General features: G+C 44.8%; 1 protein-coding gene across 4 annotated transcripts; it reads right to left on the bottom strand.

Moving 5' to 3' along the window:
• Window positions 1–115: 115 nt before the first annotated feature.
• Window positions 116–18304, bottom strand: ENTPD8 (ectonucleoside triphosphate diphosphohydrolase 8). Of its 4 annotated transcripts, none has more exons than XM_037797467.1 (6): window positions 18177–18304; window positions 1561–1701; window positions 1359–1476; window positions 755–905; window positions 475–634; window positions 116–373 (listed from the first exon to the last, which is right to left on the bottom strand). In XM_037797467.1, the coding sequence occupies exons 2-6, from the start codon at window positions 1684–1686 to the stop codon at window positions 122–124; spliced, it is 807 nt and encodes a 268-aa protein (XP_037653395.1). In that variant the 5' UTR covers window positions 1687–1701; window positions 18177–18304; the 3' UTR covers window positions 116–121. The 4 variants fall into 4 exon arrangements, with proteins under 4 accessions (XP_037653395.1, XP_037653393.1, XP_037653391.1 ...); XM_037797465.1 differs by lacking the exon at window positions 18177–18304 and adding an exon at window positions 3985–4293; XM_037797463.1 differs by lacking the exon at window positions 18177–18304 and adding an exon at window positions 2327–2513.

Consider the following 18304-nt stretch of genomic DNA (forward strand, 5'->3'; position numbering starts at 1 on the left):
GGGGGGCTGTGAGCGCCGGGCCCTCCTCCCACTGCGCATCCTCCTTCACCCCGCCCCTCCCCTTCCCTCGCCCACTCTCTGCCCTCCCGCTCCCCCCACCCCATTTCTTCCCTCCCCTCCCCTAGCGTTGGGGAAACCTGACCGGCACCAGCGCAGCCAGGAGCCGATTCAGCATCTGGTCGCGACCGAAGCACAGGTAGCTGTGGGTGTAGACGCTGTACTCGTAGCCGTACAGGCGGAAGGTGGTCTCCGTGCTCCTGTCCAAGATGGGGCCTCCAGGCACGAAGGAGATCTGGGTGGAGGCCCCCCCCATGTCCAGGGCCCCCACCAGCGACCCGTCCGGAGGTCTGATCCACTCTCCGGAGAAGGTGTACTGACACAGAGAGGGGCACTCAGCCCGGGCTCCGGCCACGCTGACCCCTGCCCGGACACCGGCCCTCAGACCCGGCCCCGCCCTCGGGCTGCCCCCGGCACCGTGACCAGCATCCCCACGAGGTAGTTGATCGTGATCCAGCCGAAGGCACCCTCGTCCAGCCCCGCCAGGAGCTCGGCGCCCCGAAAATCCACGGGAGCCTGGCCCAGGGCGGCGGCCACTGCTGCGAAGACGCGCTGCGCCTGGGAGCTGTTCTGCTCCCTGCGGAGAGGATGAGCGCGCTGGCCGGGAGTCAGCCCCGCGCCCCCAGGCCCTGCCCCCCCCCGCGCCCCCAGGCCCGGCTCCGCCCCCCACGCCCTGCCCGCCCGGCCCCCTCCCCACCTGAGCAGCCGCATGCCGGCCGTGGCTCCCAGGAACAGCGGCGTCGCCTGATGCCGCGCCTTGGGGATCAGCGCCAGCGCCTCCTCCAGGCAGCCCTGCAGGCTCTCGCCTGCCCGTGCGGGGTCCGAGGCATAGGAGGAGATACCCGGCCCTGAAACACAGCAGCCGCGGTGGCCGAAAGGGCCCGGATGCGGCCCTGCGCCCTTCTCCGGAGCCGGTGAACTACCTCATTCGGAAAAAGGCCTTTGCAGAGTGCTCACGCTAAAATGAGGTCCTGCTGGGTTGGGGGTCAGGGGAGGCCGAGCCGAGGCCCTCGCGGACCCTCTGTCCCAGACCTGGGGAGACGAACCCCGCTGTTCTAAGCCCTGGGTTGGAGGGGCACGGTCAGGATCCAGCGGGAGGGACGGGCCTGAGAGAACAGAGGGGACCCACGGCTCGGGCTGGCCGGCTGTGCCGGGGGCGGACCCCTCCCTGCGGGCCCTCCCGGGCCGCCTCCGGTGCCTCCTGATTGCTGATTGCCGACGGGTGAGTCCGCCCCGGGGTCTGCAGCCCTCCTCCCCAAAGACCCCCCGCCCACAGCGACGGCCACTTCCCGGCTGCTGACCTTCCGCCTGGCAGGCCAGGGCCTGGCTGACCACGCCCGTGTCGTTCTCCTTGTCTGCCGGCCACCGGTACACAAAGACGGACGTGTAGGAGGAGCCGGCGTCAAACACAATCCCGAACTGAGGGGACAACGGGGTCAGCATGTAGGGCAGTGCCCGGCGGCCCCGGACCCCACCCCACCCCACCCGTGGCCCATGGCCCACCTTGGTGTCTGCGGGCAGGAGGACGTCGGTGGCCTGCACCAGCGCCAGGATCAGCGCCACGAGGCCCAAGGCCACCGCAGCCCCCAGCAGGGCCGAGAGGGCGCCTGCCCGCCAGGACAGCCCCATGGCAGTGGGTGGCACCTGTGGGGGAGGGGGCAGCAGAGGACACCAGAGTTAGGGTCTTAGTGTGCCTCGACCTCCCTCCAGGCACGGCCTCCCCAGGCACCCACCTGGTCAGTAGGGTGAGGGCCCAGGGAGCCAGGCCTGGGCGCCTGAGGGGACCAAGGGACAGGAGCCAGGCACCAGGAGCCTTGTCTGGGGACAGGGATAGTCCGTGACACCCCGCCACAGGGTCTAGAATAGCCCCTCGACGTACCACTGACAAAAGTGGGCTCTGAGACACCCAACAGATGGGACAGCCCCCCACCCACCCAGCTCCCCTCACCCCTTGGCCCTGTGCTCCCGTTTCATGTCTGGCTTATTTTGCTCGACATGACGTCTTCAAGGTTCACCCACAGTGGCAGCCTGTTCCAGCTCCTCATTTCTTTTTTACGACTAACATCCCACTGCGTGCACGGACCCTGTTTCTTTGACTCTTGTGCATTGTACTGTGATGGATACTGGTGCACAGACAGCTGTCCCAAGCCCTACTGTCCATGGTTTGAGGCAAATAGCTAGGGGTGGGATTGCCAGGTCATATGGTGATTTCATGTTTAACTTCCTGAGGAACCAAAAACTGTTTTCCTCAGTGGCTGTACCATGTTACCTTCCTACCAGCAAGGCACAAGGGCTCCTGTTTCTCCACATCACGCCAACACTTGTTTTCAGCCTTTTTGATAATAGCCATCCTAGTGGGTGCGAAGTGGTATCTCGTAACTTTAATGTGCATTTCCTTATTGGCTAATTATATTGATCATCTTTTCATGTACTTATTAGTTATCTGAATATCTCTTTTGGAGAAAAGTCTATTCAAACCCTCACCACTTTTGGATTGTTTGTTTTTTTGTTGTTGAGTTGTAGAATTTCTTTATATATTCTGGATATTAAACTCTCATTGGATATGTGGCTTCCAAATATTTTCTCCCATTCTGAAGGTTGTCTTTTTATTTTCATGATGAAGTCCTTTGATGTACAGAAGCTTTTAATTTTGATGAAGTCCCATTTATCTATTTTTTGTTGTTGTTGTGCTCATGCTTTTCGTGTAAAGTCTAAGAAACTATTAAACAATAAGTCCTGAAAATGCTTCCCCACATTTTCTTCCAGGAGTTTTATAGTTTCCATTCTCATCTTTAGGCTTCTGATCCATTTTGAGTTAATTTTTGTGTATGGTGGGAGGTGGAGTCCACGTTCACTACTTGCATGTAGATTTCCGGTTCTCCCAGCACCATTTGCTGGAGGGATGGTTCCTGCCCCATTGAGTGGACCTGGCAGCTTGTCAAAAACCAGCTGGCTGTGGTGTGTGGGTTCATCTCTGGACTCTGGGCTCCGTTCCACTCGTCTCTGTATCTGCCCTCGTGCCAGTACCGCACTGCTGTAATCACTGTCGCTTTGTAGTCAGTGTTGAAGTAAGGGAGTGTGGGTCCTCCGACTGTGTTTTTGTTTCAAGGTTGTGTTGGCTCTTCCCAGCTCCTTGCAATTCTACATAAATTTGAAGATCAGCTTTTCCATTTCTGGGGGAAAAAATAAAAGGCTGCTGGAATTTTGGTTGGGATAGCATTGAATCAGTAGCTCGCTTTAGGCAGTACTGACGTCTTAACAATATTAAGTTTTCCCATAGGTGAACACGTGTGACTTTGTTTATTTAGGTCCTCTTCAACTTCTTTGGGCACTGTTTTTGCAGTTTGCAGTGTAGAAGTTCCTCATCTGATTTTGAAGCTTTTAGCTGTGCTGAGGCTCCTCCAAGGGGCCCCGAGCTCTCCCCGGCAAGGCGCAGCTCCTCTGTCGCCTGCCCAGTCCCCAAGCTGGAGCCCCGGAGCCCCCGGAGCCCCCCGCAGCCCCCGGGCCGGAGCGGAGCCCACCCCGGGGAGTCTCGGAGCTCTGGGGTCACGTGGCTCCATGTGTCTCGCGTGTCCCCTCACACGGCTGTGATCCGAAGGGCGAGGAACACCGTGTGCAGGGGAGCGCGCGCGTCCCGGCCTCCGGGCCACCCTAAGTGGGGACGGCCGGCGTCCACCGCAGCCCTGCATCCCGTCGGGGGTGGGGGTGGGGGGGCTTTCCCATTTTAAGGAGGGAAGACTGAGGCCCAGAGAGCGCGGCGACCTGCCCAAGCCGCCAGGCCAGGCCCGAACGAACCAGCCCCGTTAGAGACAGAAAGGGCAGACGGAGGGGCAGGGGCGCGGGGACCCCGCCTCACAGCCTCACCCCACCCCAGCGGAGTCAGAACCCCCTCGGGAGGGGTGCCCCTCGCACTGGACGGCCCCTCACCTGGGCTGGCGGCTGGCAGAGGGCGGCAAGGCGGTCTGCCCTGGGGAGCGTCCGTCTGTCGGGTCCGCGGGTCTGTCTGCACCCGCTGCCGCCCCGTCCGCTCGGCCCTTGTCCACCCAGCCGGGCGGGGCGGGGCCCGCAGACGCGTAGGGCCGGGCCGGGGTCGCCCTCCCGCAGGGCCGCCGGGTGCGCCGGGGGGAGGAGGCCGGGCCGGGGTCCTCAGGGCTCGGGCTCCGCCGTCGGGGTCGCCCCCGCTCAGCTGCCCCGCGGTGACCGGCCCGGGACCCGCCTCGGCCGAGCGCGCGGACTTCGCCCGGCGGGAGGGGCGGGCGCGGGGCCGCGTTCCTCCCGAGTCCTGCGGGCAGGCTGCCGCCTTTCTCCTCCCACAGCAGCTTCGTCGCCCGGGCCTCGTCGGCCGCAGCCCCGGCCGCTGCCCCGCTGCCCCCTGCCCGCTGCCACCCCCGGATCGCGCCCCCCGAGGCGGCCACCGGCCCGGGCTCTCCTCCGGGTGTCCAGCGCCTTCCACGGGCCTCCCGGGCCGGGGTCGTCTGCTCGGTGACCAGTGTCCGCGCACACCGTCTGCCCCCTTTCCAATGGGATCCTCTGTTTTCTTCCCGTTTAGAGAGTTCTTTACAGATTCTGGATGCAAGTCCTTTACAAATATGTGGTTTGCAAATGTTTTTTCTCCCTGTCTATAGCTTGTCTTCTCAGTCTCTCAACAGTGTATTTCACAGAGCAAATGCTTTTAATTTTGATAAAGGACAAATTATCTTTTTTGTTTTATGGATCATGCTTTTCATGTTGTTTCTAAGAACTTCTCATCTAACCCCAGGTCATGAAGATTTCTTTCTCCTAAAGGTTTTCTAGTTTCATGCTATACATTTAGATCTGTGATCCTGCATGAGTTGATCTTTGCATAAAGTGTGAGTTTTATGCCGAGGTTCATTCTCCAATGAACGTCTTTCGAGCTCTCATAGAAGGTTAAATAGCCATGTTCGAGTTTATTTCTGGGCTTTCCACTGTGTTACATTGTTTTATGTGTCCCTCCACCAATTGCCTCTCCTCAGTGTAGTATACAGTAAGTCTCAAGTTGGATTGTATGAGTCCTCCAGCTGTTTTTCAAAATTGTTTTGCTTATTCTAGTTCCTTTTTCCTTCTATATAAATTTTATCATCAGCTCCTCTATACAAAAAATTCTTCTGAAGTTTTGATCGGTATTGTGTTTAAGTTATGATCACTTTGGGGAGAATTGATATCTTAATGATATTGAGTCTTCCGATTGGTGACCATGATTTACCTGCATTAATTTAGGATTTAGGTCTATTTCTAAAACATTTCTTTCATCAGCATTTTCTAGTTTTCAGAATACAGATCCTGTACATGTTTTGTTAGCTTTAGTCCTAAGTATTTCAATTTTTGAACTATTGCATGTTGGGTGAGTGTTGATAGCTTGAGGTTTTCAAGGAATTGGTCTACTTCATCTGAGTTATGAAACTCATGTACACAGAGTTATTTGTACTATTTCCTTATGATCCTTTTAATGTTCGTGGCCTCTGTACTGATAATCCTCTCTCATTCCTCATTTTCGTAATGTCTTTCCTTTTTCTCTTTGCCAGTTTTGCCAGAGGCTTGTCAATTTTATTGTTTCAAAAAAAACACAAAACAGCTTTTTTTGTTTCACAATTGTTTCTATTGCTTTTGGTTTTCAAATTCTTTGATTTCTGCTCATCTTTATTTTCAGTTTTCTGCCTGATTTGGATTTACATTACTCTTTCCTTCCTGATTTCTCAAGGTAGATGCTTAGGTTGTTGATTTGAGACCTTTTATTTCTATTCTCTTCTAATGTAGCCATGTGTGGTACAGAATTTCCTCCAAGCACTGTTTTAGCTGCATCACTCAATTTTTGATATGTTGTATTTTCATTTTGTTTAGTTCAAAATATTTTCTGATTTCCCTTGAGACTCCCTTTTGAGCCATATTTTATTTAAGACTGCATTAATTTCCAAGCAATTGGAGATATTCCTGTTATCTTTCTGTTATTTATTTCTGGGTTAATTACATTAATGTCAGAGAACAAGCTGTGTAAGGTTTTGATTTTGTATTTGTCTAGGTTTGTGTTTTTGGACCAGGATCTGCTTTGTCTCGGTGGATGTTCCCCGGGCTCCTCAGACGAAGGCGTTCTGAGTTGCTGGGTGGGAGTGTTCTGCAGATGGGACGAGGTACAGTTGGCCGGTGGCACTTCTCACTCCTTTTATGTCCTTGCTGATTTTTTGTCTACTGGTTCTTTTACTCAGTGAGTAGTAGTATGTCTCCACCTGTAATTGCGGGTTCTTTATTCCTCCTTTCAGCCTGTCTGTTTTTGCTGCATGTATTTTGAAGCATGTACATCTGGAATTCTTAACTCTTCCTGATGAATTGATCTGATGTGAAACGTCCATCTTTATCCACAGTCATCTTTGCTCTGAAGTCTACTTCAAATGATATTAACACAGTCACTTCTGCTTTGTTTTGATTAGTGTTTGAATTATGTATCTATTTTTTCCAATACTTTTTTAATCATATTTTTTATTGTGGAATATAACATATATCCACAGAAGTGACAACTTTTCAAATACAATTAAACAAGTAGTTAGAGAGCAAATTTCAAAGAATGTTATGGGTTATAGTTCCACAGGTTCAGTTATTTCCTTATTGTGAAATATAACATAAATGCAAAAAGGTGATAACTTTCAAATTACAATTTAACAAGTAACCCGAGAGCAAAGTTCAAAGAATGTTATGGGTTACAGTTCCACCATTTCAATTCTTTCCTTCTAGGTATTCTAATACCCAGTACCTAAGAAAAAGAAAATTATATAGAGATTCAATATTCATAATCTTTTGTTAAATTCCATTTTGTCTGTTGCTACCCCTTCCTCTCATTTAATCACTTTCCCAATCTTCAGGGATGTCTAGGCAGTGACCACCCTAACTTGTCATGTTGAAAAGGGGAGTCAACATTATGGGAAAAGGGGACACCTGGTTGATGTTCTGGAAGAGGGTATTGCCTCTGGGATTTGGGACTTAGCTGGCACAGGAGTTCCCTGAAGCATTTAAGATTCTGAAGAATACTTAGTGAGTGAAATTTTCATCGAGTCTCAGCTAGGGATCCGGGTCTTCTTTAGGGTTTTAGAGACTACTGTTGACTTGGGCTTATCATACTGCGGTCATTTGGCATATCTCGGTGAAGCTTGCAGAGGAGGAACCTCCAGGACAGTCTCCTGACTCTATCTGAAATTTTTTAGCCACTGAAACCTTATTTTGTTGCCTTTCTTTCCCCTCTTTTGGTCTAAAAGGCATTCTCAGTCCCTTGATGCCAGGGCCAGGCTCATTCCCAGAATCCATGTCCCACATCACCAGGGAGACTCACTCATCTGGGGGGTCCTGTCCCGCTTTGAGGGGAGGGTGATGGATTTATTTGCAGAGTTAGGCTTAGAAAGAGAAAGGCCACAGTTGAGCAACAAAACAGGTTCTCTGGAGGTGACTCCTAGGCACAATTACAGGTGGGCTTAGCCTCCTCTTTACAGCCGTAAGTTTCACCTGAGCAAGCCTCAGGATCCAGGGCTTGATTTATGAAGTAGGGGGTTCCTAAGTTCACACAGCATATGCTCTGTCCACAATAATCCACCTGTATCTCACATTATCATCACTAATTATCATTAGTTGTACAGTCCTCATCACTCCATTATAAACAATTCTGATGACCCAAAACACCTCATTGCTCTTTTCAGCCCTTAATTATTTGTCCCTAGTATTTGTGTACTAGTAAGGTATTCCTATTAATTATAGTCACTAATATGCGATGGGTAGATTTTTGCCATATACCCTTCTGTTCTCAACTCTCTGTGCTAGTGTCATACCTTAGAAGTACATCATGCAAGCACCTGTCTATATTTATAGTGCTGATCTGTGGGAAAAATGCCTTTAAACACTGTTTTCAATCCTATTTGCCCTCAATACAGCTCTGATGCTTCCAATCCCATGAACAAACAATCTTCACCCCATCCATTCGCATAACTTTGAATTCACACTCATTAACATATATGTACATATTAGTTTATCATTCCTCCTCACTAGCTTCTATCACTAGGTCCCCTATATTCTACATTATAAGATATTGATTTTATGTTGTTCAGAGAGTCCACAGAAGTGATATCCAATATCTCTCCTTTTGTGTCTGACTTATTTCCGTCAGCATTGTATCTTCAAGTTCATCCGTGTTGCCATATGTTTCAGGACCTTGTTCCTTCTTACTGCTACATAGTATTCCATTGCGTGTATCTACCACATTTTGTTTATTCACTTGTCTGTTGAAGGGCACAGGGATTGTTTCCATCTCTTGGCAATTGTGAACAGTGATGCTGTGAACATTAGTGCACGAATGTCTGTTCGTGTCACTGCTTTCAAATCTTCTGGGTATATACTGAGAAGTGGAATTGCCAGATCGTGGGGTAATTCGATATCTGGTTTTCTGAGAAACCACCAAACTGTCTGTACACATTCCCACCAGCAATGAATAAGAGTTCCAATTTCTCCACATCTTCTCCAGTATTTGTTGTTTCCTGTTTGTTTAATGGCAGCCATTCTTATTGGTGTGAGATGGTATCTCATTGTGGTTTTGATATGCATTTCCTTAATAGCTAGTGAAGATGAATACTTTTCATGTTTTGTAGCCAGCTGTATTTCCTCTTTGCAAAACTGCCTTTTCACATCTTTTGCACATTTTATAATTGGGCTGTTTGTGCTATTGTTGAGTTGTAGGATTTCTTTATATATGCAGGATATCAGTCTCTTATCAGATATATGGTTTCCAAATATTTTCTCCCATTGAGTTGGTTGCCTGTTCACCTTTTTGCAAAGTATTTTGAGACACAGAAGCTTTTGATTTTGAGGAGTTCCCATTTATCTATTTTTTTCTTTTGTTGCTTGTCTTTTGGAGGTAAAGTCTAAGAAGTTACCTCCTATTACTAGGTCTTGAAGATGTTTCCCTATATTATCTCCTAACAGTTTTATTGTGCTGTCTCTTATATTGAGGGCTTTGATCCACTTTTAGTTAATTTTTGTAAAGGGTGTGGGATAGGATTCCTCTTTCATTCTTTTGTTTATGGATATCCAGATTTCCCAGCCCCAGTTATTGAAGACACTGTTCTGTCCCCATTCAGTGGATTCGGGGGCCTTATAAAAAAATCAGTCAACCTTAGAACTTGGGGTCTATTTCTGAAATCTCAATTTGATTCCATTGATCAATATGTCTATCTTTGTGCCAATACCATGCTGTTTTGATCACTGTGGATTTATAGTAGCCTTCAAAGTCTGGAAGTGTATGTCTTCCTACTTCAGTCTTCTTTTTTAGGATGTTTTTGGCAATTTGAGGCTCCTTTCCCTTCCAAATAAATTTGATAACTAGCTTTTCCAAGTCTGGAAAGTAGGTTGTTGGAATTTTGATTGGGATTGTGTTGAATCTATAGATGAGTTTGGGTGGAATTGACATCTTTATGACATTTAGTCTTCCTATCCATGAGCAGGGAATACTTTCCCACCTGTTTAGGTCTTTTTATATTTCTTTTAGAAGGTTTGGTGATTTTCTCTATAGAGATCTTTCATGTCTTGGTTAAGTTTATTCTAGGTACTTGATTTTTTTAGTTGGTATTTTGAGTGGAATTTTTGTTTTGATGGCCTCTTCACTTAGGCCGTTACTAGTGTACAGGAACATTACTGACTTTTGTGCATTAATGTTATATTCTGCCCCTCTGATGAATTTATTAGTTTGAGCAGTTTTGTGGTCAATTTCTCAGGGTTTTCCAGATATAAGGTCATATCATCTGCAAATAATGAGTTTTACTTCTTCCTTTCCTATTTGGATGCCTTTTATTTGTCTTGCCGGTTTGCCCTGGCTGGCACTTCCAGCGCAATGTTGACTAACTGGTGACAGTGGGCATCCTTGTGTCGTTCCTGATCTTAGAGGGAAGGCTTTCAGTCTCTCACCATTGAGTACTATGCTGGCTGTGGGTTTTTCATATATGCTCTTTATCATATTGAGGAAGTTTCCTTCAATACTTACCTTTTGAAGTGTCTATATCAAAAAGGGATGCTGAATTTTGTCAAATGCTCTTTTCACCATCTATCAAGATGATCATTTGACTTTTCCCTTTTGATTTGTTAATATGTTGTATTCCATTGATTGATTTTCTTATGTTGAACCACCCTTGCAGGCCAGGAATGACCCCAACTTAGTCATGGTGCATAATTTTTATAATGTGCCTTTGGATTTGATTTGCAAATATTTTGTTGAGAATTTTTGCATCTGTATTCATTAGGGAGATTGGCCCATAGTTTTCCTTTTTTTGCAGTATTTTTATCTGGTTTTGGTATCAGAGTGATATTAGCTTCATAAAATGAGTTAGGTAGTGTTCCTTTTTCTTCAAGTTTTTGAGAGAGTTTGAGCAGAAATGGTGTCAATTCTTTTTGGAAAGTTCGGCAAAATTCCCGTGAAGCCACCTGGCCCTGGGCTTCTATTTGTAGGTAGATTTTTGATGACAGATTGTATCTCTTTGCATGTGATTGGTTTGTTGAGGTCTTCTGTTTGTTCCTGGGCCAATCTAGGTTGTTCATGTGTTTCCAGGAAATTGTCCATTTCCTCCAAATTGTCTAGTTTGTTGGCATACAGTTGTTCATAGTATCCTCTTATGATTTTTTTTTATTTGGGATCTGTAGTAATTATCCCCTTCTCATTTCTGATTCTGTTTATTTGGGTCTTTCTCTTTTTTACTTTGTCAGTCTATTTGGTTTTATTTATTCTCTCTCTCTCTTGTTCTCCAATTCATTTATTTCTGCTTTAAATCTTCACTATTTCTTTTCATCTACTTGCTTTAAGTTTAGTTTGATGATCATTTTCTAGCCTCTTCAGTTGTTCAGTTAGGTCTTTGGTTTTAGCTCTTTCTTGCTTTTTGATGTATGCATTTAGAGCTATAAATTTGCCTCTCAGCACTGCCTTATGCTGTATCCCAAAGGTTTTGGTATATTGTGTTCTTTTCATTCATCTCTAGATATTTACCTATTTCTCTTGCAATTTCTTCTTTGACCCACTGGTTGTTTAACAGTGCGTGGTTTAACCTCCATATATTTGTGAAAGATCTGGTTCTTTGGTGGTTATTGATATCGTTGCATTCTATTGTTTTCAGAGAATGTGCTTTGAATAATTTCAATCTTTTTAAATTTATTAAGACTTGTTTTGTGCCCCAGCACGTGATCTATCCTGGAGAATGTTCCATGAGCACTAGAGAAGAATGTATATCCTGGTACTTTGGGATGCAATGATCTATATATGTATATTAAGTCTAATTCGTTTATCATATTGTTTACATTCTCAGTTTCCTTATTGGTCCTCTGTCTAGTTGCTCTATCTATAGAAGAGAATGGTGTACTGACGTCTCCCACTATTGTTGTAGACTTGTCTATTGCTCCCTCCAGTGTAGCCAATGTTTGTCTCATATACTTTGGAGCTCCTTGATTGGGTGCATAACCATTTATGATCATTATTTCTCTTTGGTGAATTGTCCCTTTTATTAATATATAGTGCCCTTTTTTGTCTCTTATGACATGCTTGCATTTAAAGTCTATTTTGTTTGGTATGAATAGAGCTACCCCTCTTTCTTTTGGTTGCAGCTTGCACAGAATATTTTTTTCCAGCCTTTCATTTTCAGTCTCTTTCTGTTTCTGGGTCTAAGATGAGTCTCTTGTAAACAGCATATTGATGGGTCATACTTTTAATCCATTCTACCAGTCTGTATCTCTTAATTGGAAATTTAATCCATTCACATTCAAAGTTATTACTGTGAAGGGAAGTCTTGACCCAGCCATCTTATCCTTTGGTTTTTAGTTGTTGGATATACTTGTTCCTTCTCCTTTTTTTTTTTTTTTTTTTTTTTTTTATCCTTTAAGATATCCTTACTAATACTCTTCAGTTCTGTGCTCTTCTTCAGGACTCTCTTCTCTTTCTTTTTTCTTTCAGAATCTTAAATATGTCATACCACTGCCTTCTTGCCTCCATGGTGCCTGCTGAGTAGTTAAGTACTTAGTCTTACATTGTTTCCCTTGTATGTGGTGAATCGCTTCTCTCTTGCTGCTTTCAGAACTTTCTTCTTCTCTTAGCATTTGACAATCTGTCCAATATATGTTTCAGAACGGGTTTATTTGGATTTATTCTATTCGGAGTTCATTGGGCATCTTTGATTTGCATATTTATGTTGTTTAGAAGGGTTGGGAAGTTTTCCCCAACTATGTCTTAAAACACTCTTCATAGACCTTTACTCTTCTCTTTCTGGAATACTAGTGATTCTTATATTTGTGCACTTCATGTTGTCATCATTTCCCTGAGATCCATTTTAATTTTTTTTCACCATTTTTATTTTGTGTGTTTATATTCCATTACATTGTCCTCAAGTTCACTGATCCCTTCTTCTGCCTCTTCAAATCTGCTATTTTGTATATCAGGTATATTTTTAATTTATTTCCATAAGATATTTGGAAAAAATCTTATTTCCATAAGAGCTGCTATTTTTAAAATTTACTCTTTCAAATTATTTGTGCTGTTATGGAGTTTTCCTCTTTGTCTTTAGCCAACTCCTTGAAGGTGTTTTTGAGATTTGTGTGTAGTTCTTTAATGAATTGCTCCAAATTTTTCGTCTCTTCATTTTTAAATTTGCTCATTTGACTTCTCCATGTCTTCTAGATTCTTCAAGTGCTTTATGATTTTCTGTTGGCTTTGGGGCATTTGCTTGTCTAGATAGGGTTATTTTCTGAAATTCCGGATTATCTGAGCATTTATATATAATTTGGCTTGCTGGAGTGCAGTTTCCCAATCATGCCAGCAGGTGGTGCTCTTGAGGCACAGCTTGCTGGAGTGCAGTTTCCCTGACCTACCAGCAGGTGGTGCTCTCAGGTAGGGCTTCCCTGTACTTCTGTGTGGTGGGTGGAGTCCAAACCCTGTGGGGATCCAATCAGTGCACCGGGTCTCCTCATGCACTGGGGAATCTGGGTCCTGGAGCTGCAATGTGGACCTCAAGCAGGTAGGCAGGGAATCCACTTAGGGGCACCCTCCAGATCTACCGTGCCCCACCCCCTGCCTGTCCTGTGCCCGCAAGCTTCTAGGGTGTGGGGCCCTCTCCTATCCCTGCTTCTTGTTGGTGCACCCCCCGGACTTCCACGGGGGAGAGCAAACGCTGCCCCCTGGGTTCCCTCACGGGAGCTCCCGGCCGTGTGGCTGTGGAGGGTCACCCCCAGCAAACTGCCAAGGTGGGTGCAGGGAGCGGCGAGCCCAGGGGAGGGCGGTCCTGGCCGAACAAACTCACCCTGTCCCTGGGGGCACCGTGTCTCTGCGTTTCAGTCACTGCCCCCTCCACGTACTGTGGGGGGCCCTCTATGTCCAGTCACACCCTGAAACCACAGTCCTGGGCACCCACCAGCCCCTCTCTGGCTTCTTTCACCGAGAAGCCCATTTTCACCTCACCTACTCCACCATCTTCCCGTTTACTTTTTTTTTTTTCATTTTTATTGAGATTGTTCAGATACCATGCAATTATCTAAAGATCCAAAGTGTAAAGTCACTTGCCCCTGGGTACCCTCATACAGCTGCGCATACATCACCACACTTAATTTTTGTTCAAGATTTAGAAACTTTTCATTACTCCAGACAAGAAATAAAGTGAAAGATGAAAAAAGAAAAAAAGAAAAGGAAACTCTAATCCTCCCCTATTCCTAACCAACCCCCCTCAATTGCTGACTCATAGTATTGATACAGTACATTTGTTACTGTTTATGAAAAAATGTTGAAATACTACTAACTGTAGTATATAGTTTGCAATAGGTATATATTTCTTCCCTATATGCCCCTCTATTATTAACTTCTAATTGTATTGTCATACATTTGTTCTGGTTCATGGAAGCGATTTCTAGTATTTGTACAGTTGATCATGGACGTTGCCTGTCATAGGATTCAGTTTTATACATTCCCATCTTTTGACCTCCAGCTTTCCTTCTGGTGACATATATGACTCTGAGCTTCCCCTTTCCACCTCATTCACACACCATTCGGCACTGTTAGTTATCCTCACATCTTGCTACCAATGCCTCTGTTCATTTCCAAACATTTAAGTTCATCCTAGTTGAACATTCTGCTCATACTAAGCAACCACTCCCCATTCTTAAGCCTCGTCCTGTATCTTGGTACCTTATATTTCATGTCTATGAGTTTACATATTATAATTAGTTCCTATCAGTGAGACCCTGCAATAATTGTCCTTATGTGTCTGGCTTATTTCACTCAGTATATTGCCCTTGAGGTTTTGTCATCAACCCATTTTTTTTTTTTTTAATATGGTTTTGTTCACTCACCATACATTCCATCCCAAGTAAGTAATCGATGGTTCTCTGCATGGTCATACATTTATGTGTTCACCACCTTCACCACTATCTATATAAGGGCATCCACATTTCTTCCACAAGGCAGGAGGGAGAGTCAAAGAAGGTAGAGAGGCAAAAGAAAGAGGGAAAAAAAATGACAGCTAGGAAGCAGCAAAAGGAAAAATAACCTTAAATCAAAGTAGAATAAAGAATCAGACAATACCACCAATGTCAAGTGTCTAACATGCCTCCCCTATCCCCCGCTCTTATCTGCATTCACCTTGGTATATCACCTTTGTTACATTAAAGGAAGCATAATACAATGATTCTGTTAGTTACAGTCTCTAGTTTATGTTGATTGCATCCCTCCCCCAATGCCTCCCCATTTTTAACACCTTGCAAGGTTGACATTTGCTTGTTCTCCCTCGTAAAAGAATATATTTGTACATTTTATCACAGTTGTTGAATACTCTAGATTTCACCAAGTTACACAGTCCCAGTCTTTATCTTTCCTCCTTTCTTGTGGTGTCTCACATGCTCCCCACCTTCCTCTCTCAACCGTATTCATAGTTACCTTTGTTCAGTGTACTTACATTGTTGTGCTACCATCTCCCAAAATTGTGTTCCAAACCACACACTCCTGTCTTCTATCACCCTGTAGTGCTCCCTTTAGTATTTCCTGTAGGGCAGGTGTCTTGTTCACAAAGTCTCTCATTGTCTGTTTGTCAGAAAATATTTTGAGCTCTCCCTCATATTTGAAGGACAGCTTTGCTGGATACAGGATTCTTGGTTGGCAGTTTTTCTCTTTCAGTATCTTAAATATATCACACCACTTCCTTCTTGCCTCCATGGTTTCTGCTGAGAGATCCGCACATAGTATTAAGCTTCCTTTGTATGTAATGGATTGCTTTTCTCTTGCTGCTTTCAGGATTCTCTCTTTGTCTTTGACATTTGATAATCTGATTATTAAGTGTCTTGGCGTAGGCCTATTCAGATCTCTTCTGTTTGGAGTACGCTGCGCTTCTTGGATCTGTAATTTTATGTCTTTCATAAGAGATGGGATATTTTCATTAATTATTTCCTCTATTATTGCTTCTTCCCCCTTTCCCTTCTCTTCTCCTTCTGGGACACCAATGATACGTACATTATTGTACTTTGTTTCATCCTTGAGTTCCCGGAAACGTTGCTCATATTTTTTCATTCTTTTCTCCATCTGCTCCTTTGCGTGTAGGCTTTCAGGTGTTTTGTTCTCCAGTTCCTGAGTGTTTTCTTCTGCCTTTTGAGCTCTGCTGTTGTATGTTTCCATTGTGTCTTTCATTTCTTGTGTTGTGCCTTTCATTTTCTTAGATTCTACTAGTTGTTTTTTTTGAACTTTTGATTTCTGCCGTATATATGCCCAGTGTTTCCTTTACAGCCTCTATCTCTTTTGCAATATCTTCTCTAAACTTTTTGAATTGATTTAGCATTAGTTGTTTAAATTCCTGTATCTCAGTTGAAGTGTACGTTTGTTCCTTTGACTGGGCCATAACTTTGTTTTTCTTAGTGTAGGTTGTAATTTTCTGTTGTCTAGGCATGGTTTCCTTGGTTATCCAAATCAGGTTTTCCCAGACCAGAACAGGCTCAGGTCCCAGAGGGAAGAAATATTCAGTATCTGGTTTCCCTGTGGGTGTGTCTTAGAAAATTGCTCCACCCTTTGATGCCTCGGGTCACTGTGCTTTTCTGCCCAGCAGGTGACGCCTGTTAGCCTATAATTCTTGACTGGTGTGAGGAGGTATGGCCGTGTTCCCCCAGGCTCTGGGGTCTGGTTCTGAATGGAAAGGGCCCCACCCCTTTCCTCCTAGAGAAGACAGACCCCCCAGGTGGAGGTCATTAGCATTTCAATGGTCTGTCTCTCTGCTTGTGCTGTCTCCACCCTTCCCCGAGTCACAGCCCTGGAAACTGAAAATGACTGGGGCTTTCTCCACTGAGCCGAAAAAGAAACAGATAGTCCCCTTCAGACCCAGTCCAAGACGACCCTCCGGCTCTCCCAGGTCAGTCGTCACCCAAAGCCTCTGTCTGTTTTTTGGGGCTGCGTACCTGTAGTGAGCAGTTCACACTCGCTACTTAAAACCCCAGTTGGAGCTCAGCTGAGCTGTATTCGCTTGCTGGGAGAGAGCTTCTCTCTGGCACCACGAGGCTCCGCAGCTCGGGCTATGGGGGAGGGGGTCTCACGACTTGGATCCGCAGGTTTTACTTACAGATTTTATGCTGTGTTCTCGGGCATTCCTCCCAGTTCAGGTTGGTGTATGATGAGTGGATGGTCTTGTTTGTCTCCCCGCAGTTATTCTGGATTATTTACTAGTTGTTTCTGGTTTTTTGTAGTTGTTCCAGGGGGAGTACTTAGCTTCCACTCCTCTCTATGCCGCCATCTTGCCCAACCCTTCCCGTTTACTTTTAATCCGCTTACGTCATTATATTTGAAGTGAGTTTCTTGTAAATAGCATATAGCTCGTCATGCATTTTATCCACTCTGACAGTATCTTTTAATGGCTACTTGTAGACTTATTTACATCTCCTGTGACTACTAATGTTTGGATTTAGGGCTACCATTTTCTTATTTTGTGTTTTGTGTGTTTCCTGTGTGTTTTTGTTCCTCTTTTCCCTGTTTCCTGCCTCCTTTTGAGTTATTTGAAAATTTTTTAGTATTTCATTTTAAATTATTTATTATGATTTTGCCCATTATGATTTTGCCTGTATAGTTTTGTATATTTTTTAGTGGTTGTTCCAGGGAATTTAATATACTACATAATTTCTTGCAGTCTGTTTAGGATCAATATTTTGTCACTTGAATTGGAGTGCAGAAATCTTACTACCAATAGGTCCCTTTACCCTCCTCCCCTTTAATTGTACTTGTTTTTTATACTTCAACACATACATTTAAAAAAATCCACCAGGCAATGTTGTTGCAGGATAATCTCTCTACTGAGGTGTCTAATGACAAGGACACTGACTCCTCTGTGCGCTGCCCTCAAACACCACCTGATGCCTTCTGTTCTGATAGTGAAGAACCAGTTATTCCTTCTGATATAGAAGCACATTTTACAGCATTTTTACCCCAATACTCAAGTACAATTTCCATTTGATAGAAAATGGAAAGGTATTACTGTAAAAGCTGGGACAGATGATTCCTATCCCTTGAGTCCTACATTAGAAAATTGTGACTAAAGGAGAAGCTAAACAGCTAAAAGCTGTGAATATTTTCAGGAACGCAGAAAGCCCTTATTTACTGACCTTCTTAGATACAGATAACATTTAACAATCTTATCCTCTTTTAAATGGAAAAAATGGGGCTATAGCTATTACTTCAACCACAGATAAATCATAAGTAATTTAACAAGGCTGAACAGTTTTAATAAAATAAATGTATGCTTATCCACATGATGTAATGGCTAAACTAATTATAAAATAAGAAAATGACACTAAGTTAGATATAGTAAAAGTAATCTCTCCTCCAATTTTTAGGTTTTATATAAATAAAGGGTATGTTATATTTCTTATACAGAAGTCATAGCTTAATTAGTAAAAATATTTTCAGTAAAGTTTTGCAAGCATTCAAGGTTAAGTCTGACGCTCTTGGTGCTGTGAGTACCCTCCTTTGTTTATGACTCACCAGTGGTTCACCACCCGTGGTTCACCACCCGCGGTTCAAACATAAAACTGGAACATAATTTAATTGAATGTACCCTAAATCAAAGACGCTATAAATACTCTACCTTAAACTGGAGGGGTCTTCTGATCTCATGTCCAGCTGTGTCTGCAAGGGGCAGAGTTCCCCAGGCTTGCTGAGGTATCAATTTATTTTTACACTGTAAACATTCCTTTTACCGTACGTGCTCCTTTA

This window comes from Choloepus didactylus, chromosome 10 (genome assembly GCF_015220235.1).
Source record: "Choloepus didactylus isolate mChoDid1 chromosome 10, mChoDid1.pri, whole genome shotgun sequence".
In the NCBI taxonomy this organism is placed as follows: domain Eukaryota; kingdom Metazoa; phylum Chordata; class Mammalia; order Pilosa; family Megalonychidae; genus Choloepus; species Choloepus didactylus.

Bases quoted from the DNA above. Each gene is read 5' to 3' on its own strand.
- ENTPD8 (XM_037797463.1), bottom strand. From the start codon at position 2,449: ATGCACATTAAAGTTACGAGATACCACTTCGCACCCACTAGGATGGCT. The intron at 906-1,358 runs GTCAGCAGCCGG...GCTGTGTTTCAG, and splicing joins CCTGGCCTGCCAGGCGGAAG to GGCCGGGTATCTCCTCCTAT. The intron at 374-474 runs GTGCCGGGGGCA...TCTCTGTGTCAG, and splicing joins TCGTGGGGATGCTGGTCACG to TACACCTTCTCCGGAGAGTG.